The sequence below is a fragment of the Formica exsecta genome, unplaced genomic scaffold (genome assembly GCF_003651465.1).
Source record: "Formica exsecta isolate Colony F162 unplaced genomic scaffold, ASM365146v1 scaffold2, whole genome shotgun sequence".
NCBI classification, from domain to species: Eukaryota; Metazoa; Arthropoda; class Insecta; order Hymenoptera; family Formicidae; genus Formica; species Formica exsecta.
In genome coordinates, this window is record NW_021849297.1 from 2,776,248 (window position 1) to 2,787,163 (window position 10,916).

Here is a 10,916-nt window from a genome sequence, read left to right on the forward strand (position 1 = left end):
TTGTACAATCGGCTTAGAATTCAAAAAAAATTAAAAAATAAATCTGCTTTTGTACTCAAATGACTTTTCCTATTTTATTCACACATATGAAACTTTTTTATCAGAATTATTACTAAATAATGAAGTAATATACATGAATAAATTACGTAACATACTATGAAGAAAAATTATTTTCCGTATACAATTAATATTGAGTTTCAATTAAGATTTCATGTATTATTTCATATAATTAAAACATTATAAGCGCGCCCTATTTATTTTGAATATATGTGTGTATAATTATTTACACATATTGACTCTAGTCCTCCGTTTTTTCAAAATAAATTAAATAAAAATTTACGCCTTTTTAAAAGTGGATATCTCAATGAAAATTGCTCACGGCATATTATTAGAATATTATATGTGTATGTGTGTTATATATAAAATATTATAAAACGCGCTATTTACTTTTTATAAATAATAATAGACAAAAATGTTTAAAATATTGCGATATCTCTTGCAATATTGAAGCATAAGAATATTAAGAATTTCTTTTATATCTCGTGGGATGCTATCCAGAACTCTAAGTAAAAAACCGGAATTGTGAAAAAATTTACCTTCAAAATATTTAAAATTAATTTAAAATATATACTTATATAGAAAATTTAATATTTTTGTGTATATATATATGTCGTAATACGTTTGAACTTAAGAGCTTGTTTTTATACCAAAGAATCGTTGATAAATTCGGGAAATTATATTTCAATTTTTATAAATATCATAATTATCACTAATTCTTCTAGTATTTAATAGAAAAATAATTGAATAAGAATGTGAAGACTTCATGTTAAACTAACGATTAAATATTAGCTTTTTGTTCACGAAATTTGATTGCCTTCGACATTGCAAAATCGCAAATAAATTATCTCAAATTTCATGATTTTGATTTGATTGATATTTACGGATTTCGTATCGGAATTAAATACTCGTCAAATAAATTAATAAACTACATCGTGAAAACACCGCGTTCTTTCTACGTTCTTGGACGCGATCGCTGTCTTAGCTAAGGGGCCTTATCGCTGTCCCTCTCGTCAGATAAACGTTAATAATGTTTCGTACCGGCGAGGAGTCGAAACAATCTTCATTGTGGAGAATTATTTCTTGTCGGTTCTTGTAAGATCCATCCGCGACGTCTAGTTCGGTGCCCTGTTGAAAAATGGGGATGTTCGTTGCAGGATTGGAATTAAATCCAGGTTTTCCTGGCGATTTCTGAAAGCAATGGTTTTGGTAGTAACTCAACGACGACTGCCACACGCCTTGTATTACATTTTAAATTATATTTTATATTAAACTTTGTATTATATTTTGTAATATATGTTTGTAATATAATTAATTCTATATTAAATATATAGAATTAATTATAATATATATATTTTGTAATACATTTTGTAATATACTTTGTATATAGTTTAAATTTTTTATAATATGTTTTGTAATTATATAGTATATATTTTGTAAATATATATTATATATATCTTACATAATTCTTTGGTTTAATATTTTTTATTTTACACGTTTGTAAAACCTATTTATTAAAAGAAACCTGTATATTAGATAAAAACAAAAATTTCAGATTATATTTTGTATTATATTTTTTGTATATTGTTATATATTTTATATATTAAATTTATTGTATTATTTATTGTGTATTAAAATAAATAAAACTTAACCTAACCTAACCTGAGAAATAAAAAGAGAGGAAACAAATCATCCTCATACATTTTTCCTCCTCGATAGTATCTCCACCTTAACGAAGGCATTTGCCGGGTGAGGAGGTTTGAGTACTCTAATAATACTCTAATATCTATCATATGCCGGCAGTAACAAATAATGTTTTCGAGTGAAGCAAGTTTGATCATTCTAAGATCGATTAATAACGTCATATATTCCGTTTTGATTATTAAAGATAATTATTAGATTAATCAATGAAATACTTCAAGTAAGTTTGAGTGATTAATCAGGGCTAAGAATTTTGTGCTTTAAAGCCAAAATAGCAACAAAGAAGGGAGATGTACTTTATATTAATTATATTATTAATGTATCATATATTTATATTAATCAGATTCTCTTAAAACTTATTTTTAGTCAAACATATATTCATAGTAAATTGGGTTTAATCGCTCTTAAAGCGATCAAACTTGCTTCATAGAAATATTTTGATACGTGATACAACATAGAAAAAATTGATTTCTGAGAAATAGAGATTTATTTTACTATAATTTTCCTATAGTTTTGTTCGTAATCTTTTATTTTTTTTAAAGTTTTAATCATTAGCAGCATTAATTAATTCTTTCACGTTCATATGATCGCTCGATAATAGATATACTGTCAGATTTTCGCAAAATATCATACAAAAAGATCGAAATATTTCTTGCAATATTGGTTAAACAAAATTAAAAGTTTCTTTTATATCTTGTGGGATGCCACCTCCCAAAAATCTACTCTTTCCCCAGTACTAGAATATATCTTTATGCAATATAAGGAAGATTGTGATTTCCAAAACGCGATAATTTTATTATGTATTCCTATTATATTTTCTTATAGTTTTAATCTTGTTCTTTCGAATTCGAATGAGTTTTAATCATTAAAAGCGTTAATTAATTTTTTCACATACACACACATATTTATAAAATTATTTAGATATTAATTCTAGTTACCCGTTTTTTCAAAATTTTTTATACACACATACTTAATATTTAAACTGTCGAATGCGCGGCTCAGCCATGACAGTCTTTTATTGATATAAAGTAATACACAGCGCAGTGTCGAGATAACGAATCAATATCGCGGAAAAAAAGCAACAATACTTGCAAGTATCGATTTAATATGCCTTTTTTAAGAATGGATTTTCTTTCTTTTAGATATGCAATATTTTGTGTTTCAAGCTATCGGTATAATTATTATAATTAGCTATCGGTATAGTATTTCAAGAACACTCACTCTGACGGGGGCGAAGATCTGGTCGGGTTTGATGTTCTCTAAACGATGCTCCTGCTCGCTTTTATGCACCAATTGCAAATGCGGTTGAAAGTGCGCCGGACATAGGGTACCGAGCGGAAGCGGGGAGGCCCATGATGGCAGGTGAGGTGGGTCGCGAGTGCCCAGCTCCCTATAGAAGGTCTTCAGGAATCTGCAATAATATGGTTCGGGGAAATATTCAATCTGTGGGTCTCGTAAAACAGAAATTCTTCGAGTGAAGTCGTAGAGCGAGGATAAGCCGAATTTCGAGAGATTCCGGAGATGGGCATGATGAAATAGTTTCGGTGTTCCAAGCAAGATAAATGGGAGAAAATTGGTTATTGCGGGATTCCAAATTGTTGAAAGCATAGAGGGAATAAAATGATGAATGTTTTAATAAATTTCGAGGTGGATTTTAAATCGCGAGCAATTTTTCTATTTTTCCTTAAAAAATTACTTATTACTACATTTAATGATTCTATTCTTTTCGATATAGTAATAATATAATTATACCGAATTTTTTATAGTTTAATCTATTTTTTTTTAAAGACATTCTTTAGAAAAAAAGTTAAAAATCTCAATTTGATAGACTCGATAAATGAAAGAGATTAAGTATCACGTAAAGATTCGATACATGGTTCGAGAAGTGCAAAGAGCTCATGTCAATTTAACATAAGTGATCTTCCATTTACCGGGTGATCGGTAAATTTCCCAAGACGACAAAATGGTAATACGAGCAAGATATTGGATGATGCATTCGTGTATACCTCTTGCCACAGAGATTGATGGTTACAGCAGGAAAGCCCGCAGGGCTATGAAGGTAATCAGGAGAAGAACGTCCCGAAGGGAAGCGAGCAAGGAAAGCCCGTGAGGCTTTTACGACTTCCGGGTGATCGGTCTTAAAGCTTGTTCTGATTTCATGAAAGTCATTAGATCGTATATTTATCTTGCACACACGACGGCTTACCTGACTCGCCTCAATAAATATTTCTAAACATATCGAGCACATTTATAATTTAAAATACTCCCAATCGTTTTAAGATTGCTCACTAAAGTCGAGTAAATTTATAAAACTGAGTTTAACTAATATTAAATCTAAATCATATCATATTAATTATACAAAGAAAATAATTTATTTAATCACGGTTAGTATTCAATTCGCGTAATGCTAGAGTAATTAAAATTACAATTGTAAAACTATTTCCGTGAAAAAATTAAGTTTTGAAAAGATTGGAAAAAAAAGTAGAATAAGCTTGTATGGTATTCAAATATAAAATTGTATATAATATATATAATGTGAATCATATATTCTCTTAATTTTGGCTCTATATAAGAGCTCTCTTCACATGACCAATATAATTGCAAAGGTTTTTATTAATATTTATATTTTTAGTTACAATAAACTTAAATACTTTGTAATCTTCAACAATATAACGAAATTTGATTCCAGGATATCTGCAGTATTTAAATTAATATTATCAGTCATAATATAATTAGGAATTCAAGAAAAAAATCGCAAAACAACCTGGAATTTAAATTTTAAATTGTAATGGCGATTAATTAAAACGTGCAACATTTCGAACGTAAAGTTTTTCATATAATCGTATCTATTTATATCGAGTAAAATTACCTCTCCGCGAGAACATTGTCTCATCCTGAGACAATGCGAACGCGAGCGTCAGCGGACAAAACACGCCTGATGAAATTAGACTTTCTGAGAACGACGATTCCGCTCCGGAGAAATAAGGATATCGCCTCGTAGCGAAAGAGCTTGCGGATGAACTACATTGAATGAGTGACTCACCTTAACAGTCTTCCCAGGGGATCCCTTTCCGGGGATGTGGGCCCGCCGAGGCCACTTCCGGCGAGTCTACGCGAGGATGCGCGCGCGCTCGATATGTATGCGGCCGGCGCGGGTGGCGGGCTGCAAGGCGGACAACAAACGGGGCTGCTACCCCCCGGGGTCGAGAGCGTATAACTCCTCTCCAACTCCTGCAACAGACAGAGCAAGCGGTGGTTATGCAACAGCGGAACCTCAGACTCGCGACATGATGCCGTCGAGTTACGTTGGAGTATCTCGGAACCGCCATGGATATCTATCTAATACATGAGTTATATAATTCAGAATTTCTAATATTCGTGCTAAAACTTTATTATTTCTGTCAAGATTTAGAGAAATTTCGTCATTCGATAATAATGATCTATGATTAATTGCAATGATTTATGATTAAACATTCAAGAAAGAAACAGGAAAAAATACAACATGCTTTAAGATTCAAAGAAAATTTTATAGACCTAACGATTTAAGCTGCTTTGAATTCCAAAAGTAAAAAATTTGAGATTACAACGTAACGTATTCCATAACTTTATCTGTTCTTATCTGCATGTATTTTGTTCAAATTAGATTTCGAGAAGAAAAGAAGGAAAAAAAAGAAAAAGGCTTATATCTGCTAAAATTACATTTCTTTATTTTATATATTGATTCATATTTTATTTCTCTCCATTTTGTCAGTAAAATAATTAAAAATAACGAGTAAAATAATATTTTTGGTATACTGGAGACTTAATGGAGAATTTCAGATGTGTTTATGATAAAATTAAAGAGTTTTGTAGTTTATATTTACTATAACATTTATTACAAAATGTGCGCACGCATGCGTTATCATCGACAATTAATTTATACAAAAATATACTTTATTACGGTTCAAAAATTTCTCTAAATTATCTTTTATTTTATAATTTTTTTAGCAATGTATACTATATATTAATTTATTTGATTAATTGTTCATGTTCATTCTTCTTTTTTAATCTTTGTTGAGATCTCATTTCAGCATTTATTAGAATGGCATTAGAATTAAAAAACACGTCGAATAGTTGGAATCGCGTGAATACAAACTCGGCGGACGAACGATCGCGCGTTACGACTTTCTCAGAAATCTTCACAATGGAAGCACCAGTTTAAGACGCGAGTACGATCGGAGCAAAGAATCGAATTTACGATTTCGAGGAGAGTCGTTCGCGAAGAGCGAAGCTCCTAGCTTTAAGCGAACGTTTGATCCTCGCCGTCTTCGGTGGTCTAGTTAAACCCAAGGATTAAGTTTCGAGAAATTTTCAAGCGATTTTGCGAGAGGTCGGACTTTATCGCGCGCGTGTGCACGCCTTCACGCTGTTAACGGAACTCGGAGATTAAACTTCGGAAACTAAACTAGACTCTCGAGATTTATACGAGATGCTTCTCTCTTAGATTTAATTAATACACATCAAAGTTAGTTTCATTTTTCAATGTTGTTGCTCTAAAAAAATCTTATCATTAAATTTAGAAAGATTTATAACAAATTCGATAGTAATTATCCATGACTAATATTTTTATTCATAAATAGTAAAAAAAATCTAATTATATCAATATTCAAAAAATTGAAGATTCAATGATTTAAAATCTTTTCGGATTTAAATAATTGTGTAAAGATTACATTATATTTCATGATAACATGTCTTTGTTTGCATACGTTTCATTAATCTCGCTTTATTGAGTTTCGTAAACAACACATTGTGAGAGATTTCATTTATTAACAAGGATACACATTATTAAATCAAAATTTTCATAAAATTCAATAAACGACATATAATTTTGATCAGACAAGTTTATTATAGCTGCCGAACTTTCGTTATTAACGTGCAACGTTTAACTTTTTGACGGCAAATCCGAACGGGATCAAAGCTTCTTCTTTCCTCGTCGAGTTTCGCCGACAGTTTCTAGGAATTTGCAGCAGGAGATCGTTGCTTGAAAAGGGATCGGCAACTTTTTTTTTCTCCAACCGACCAGTTTGTACGGTCGATCGGACGCGATTTAAACTATCGATTGTCTGCAACTAATCAGTAGCTCGAGCCGCTAGTCGGCAGATATTCTCTTAATTACCCGACTATATATTTCCGCCAATCCGGGATTGCTTGTTTGTTCCGTTTAAAAGAAAAAAGTGGAACTTCCGGTGCGAAAATCCTATATCAGGCGGCTAATCCGGAAAACAGTACCTTTGTATCGCTTCAACGATTCCATTCAAATCTTTCTTTCTCCTCACTATTTATGCAAGCTTTTCAGTAAAGATACTGTGCAACGAATAGTCAATTAACGTTGCATAAATTTCGTGATATATTCAGATCGTAAAATATTTTAAAATTTGACATTTAGAAAAACCTATCGTTCTAAATTTTATTTTTACGAAACAGCAATTTTCACAATTATGTTCTAATAGCAATAATTCTATTTCCCGAATTATTTCTCGATAGCAAGGATTATAAGATAAAACCTCGCGCAATTTTCATCTTTATATTTGCCGTTCATCCAGATAGACGAAAGTGATGTGTTTAAAATACCTATAGATATGCATTTTTTTCGAACTTTTTCGAAGAAGCGAAAGAGAAGAAGGACAGGACTTGGCGTCGATTAAGCTTTGATAATCGCATTACTCTCGGATATTAATTCCGCTCGAAGACAAGGCTGCCTGTGACGACCTTCACTGAGTCGGGATGTTAATTGATGAAATGAAATAACGAATAAAGTAGAGAGATCTCTCTTCCATTCTCTTTCTCCTCGCTCAGGAATCCTATTAAATTCTTGAAAACGATAGAACTTTTGCAATCCGATTACGAGGATAATAGTACATCTTTATTAACGTACCTTATTACCTTCCTTCCTCTGTATTCTGTTCTATCTACTTTATGTATATAAGATCTTTATTCTATTAGACGCACATCTATTTATCGTAGATTCTTAAATTCTGCGCTGGTTTAAATATGTACGTTACTCTCGTATCTCCCAAGCTTTTCTATCCATAAAATCATTTTTCTTTCTTTCTAAGAAATATATTTATTATAAAGATCGCGATAATAATAAAATCGCGTTTATGTAATTCCGGTTTATACATCTTAATATACATTATAGATTCGGCATAGTCATTACTCTTCCGCGCATCGCCGGGAATTTCTAGGCATTCTCCGAACTTTGTGGGGAGACGAGAGGATGAGTTTTCTCGAATCTCGAACACAAGGAGCTGTACGTCTAAAACGGGACGCACACAATAGCCGTCGAATACCGCAAAACTATAATACCGGAACGGAATGGAACGACGGAGGTTCCGACGATCGAGTTGCAGAGAGGGCATAAAGGGAGAGGTGAGCGCCTCAGCATTAATCCGAGATAATTGCAGTCATAGTAGAGACGATAAAGGGGAAGGGGCCGGCGCCCTTCACGTTTTCGATGCAGGCACGCGCCTTCTTAAAGGACTGCGCCGTCCTTTTGGTTCTCCCGCCCTTCGATACGAGATGCTTTGAGAAAGGAAAGTTACGCGCCTTCGTACTCATTAGCGCGTGAGATTACAGGTCGAAATTATGCAAGCGCCGCGTAAGACGAAGAGAAGTTCGCGACACGAAGTCATATCCTGCGTACGCGATACACACGCCTACACCTGTGTGCACAGCGGTAGAATTTACTTCGCAATTATCTGCAGGTTACATTAGCTGTTGTTTCACCGAGGGTAACGAGCGCGACTAAATTTTCCGAGTGCGTCTAAATAAAGTTATTATTATCTAATTAAGCGCACGAGTTCATTACGCGAGAATAATTTAAAACGTGCATGCAGAAACTCGGCTCCGCAGTACATAATGCCTAATAATTCTTTACATTCTCTAGATGTTCGGTAAAACGGCCTCAAATTGGGACGCGATAATTTAACCGCACGTGTAGAATTTTTCTTTTTCTTTTAGAATGCTATTAGCTTATCAATTATATTCTAATTAAATTCATTAGAGAGAGCATGTAAAACATCGACTAAAGAAGCAAAATTTAAAAAACAAAGACCATTTAAGGAAGTAATATTTGTAAAATATATTGTTTAAAAATAGTATCTAAAATGTCGTATTTATTTAGAAAAACAATATCATCATTTATAACAGATATTTAAAATTCACACATTTCGCCTTCCCTAAAAAAATAAAATATTTTAAAAATATTAGTGATAAATACATTATATTAAAATTTTAATATTATATCAAAATTTTTTTTTCTTCGAGATGTTGCTCTTGATATGCACATTAATTTACTTATCGGTCGTATATGTTCGTCTGCACGCAGGTGCATTTCATTTGCGACTCATTTGCATTTAGAGTGACGCGATTATATCGCGCTCGCTGATTTATTTAATTAATTAATCAGTTTTATCGTATTCAGCGATTCATTCATCGCTAATATGTCGCGATCAAGTTGCACCACGTACTAACATAAGTAAGCCTTGTGTTCCAGATATCCCCATCGCATTTCGAATAACCGATGAGAGAATATTCATAAAAGCATTACCGCTCGCGTTAATAGATAGCGCCGAGGTATGCGTAATTGAAACCGCGTAATTAGTAAAACGTGCTTAGCATATTTTGCATAAGCAGACGCGTAACACATTTCAAAGGTGCATTCATTCGTAATTAACGCGATAGTCGCGATAATTTAAAGAACAACAAATAACTGAGGAATTGATTGACTTACTATTCATACACAAGATGTTTCAGAATATCCGAAGCCCTTTTTCATGGCTTGATACTTTTAATCTATCATAGCGGAAATCTGACAAAGTGCGATCGTGTAGAAAAAGTTGTACTCTCGTAATTAAAAGTTCGTTTATTACGAAATTAAATTTGTGACAGAAACTGAACCGCGTTGTATAGACAGTGATAAAAGCGTTCTCATTGGATTGCGTCGTGCGGTTTGTTTCAACTGTTCATTGTTAGGTCGCGTAAATTGGTCGGGGCAATGTAAATTCGCAATATAATTATTATCGTTCTACTATAATGCGCGATCTATAACGAAGCACGCTTTTGAGTAATATGCATTTACTGCGATATTCGATATGACATGATAGTTTCATTTCTATTTCATTGATGTGATTGTCGAAATAGAGAAAACATACAAAATTTTATATAGTAAAGATAGAAATAAAATCTGCAACATCTTATAAAAAAAATTATTCCGCATTATTGTAAAAGATTCAATTCTTTGTAAATAAAGACACCAATTATATCACATATATATAATCTCATATTCAAATTGCACTCACGTTGTTTCATCTTTTTGTTTCATGCATTTATCGGCTCTTTCTTGAAAAGATAAATATGGATCGTAATAATAATTCGTTAATTTCAACAGAACTGATAATTGAATATGAAAATAGCGACACTTGCAACGTACGACGCTGTTAGTGTTGCTATCACAAACACGGGTGACTCGTAAATATGCGAATCTTTACAAAGGGGAGAAACAAACCATATTACGTGGGAAATCGACGCATTCGATTTGGATAAATAATGAGTAACAAAAGATAAGAATCGGAAGCGCGTTAATAGGATAATAATTTTATTGTCGAGCGAACATAAGCGCGTGACAGTTCTCTATCACAGGGCCGAAAGTGAATTTAATTCCGATCTAATTAAGCCGGATATAACGCCAAGCCTCTTGGCGATTGGATGCCTGCAGTTACGGGCTCGCGGTACGTTAACCACGGCCGTGTAAATTGGAAACTGGCCTCCAATAAATATGAGATTAGCTCAATAAATCGAACGGAAAAGCGATCCGCGACGCGTTATATCGTCGCAATTGACGCGGAACGGCGACGCGAAATTAATGCGCCACCGCGTACACGTGAGGAGCTTCCGTCCAATCGACCGGAAACATGAAACACGATGCCGATCGCGTAACGGGATTGTGGAACTTGTCCCGATTACGCTCCTTCTTGATCAACGACAAACGTGGCGGGAATTTTCTCCAAGACAGGTTTTCTTCTGTCGCATATGTGCTCACTTACATATTTCACAATCACTTATATATATATATATATATATATATATATATATATATTTCATTTGGCTATGTTCGACTT

General features: G+C 33.2%; 1 protein-coding gene across 2 annotated transcripts in view; it reads right to left on the bottom strand.

The window, feature by feature from the left end:
• Positions 1–10,916, bottom strand: part of LOC115234499 — a 148,297-nt gene that overhangs the window by 67,915 nt on the left and 69,466 nt on the right. For both annotated transcript variants that reach the window (XM_029805631.1, XM_029805632.1), the window contains 2 exons: positions 4,802–4,989; positions 2,980–3,169 (listed from right to left, as the gene is read on the bottom strand). In XM_029805631.1, the coding sequence (XP_029661491.1) occupies positions 2,980–3,169; positions 4,802–4,989 (378 nt within the window). The remainder of the gene's footprint in view (positions 1–2,979; positions 3,170–4,801; positions 4,990–10,916) is intronic.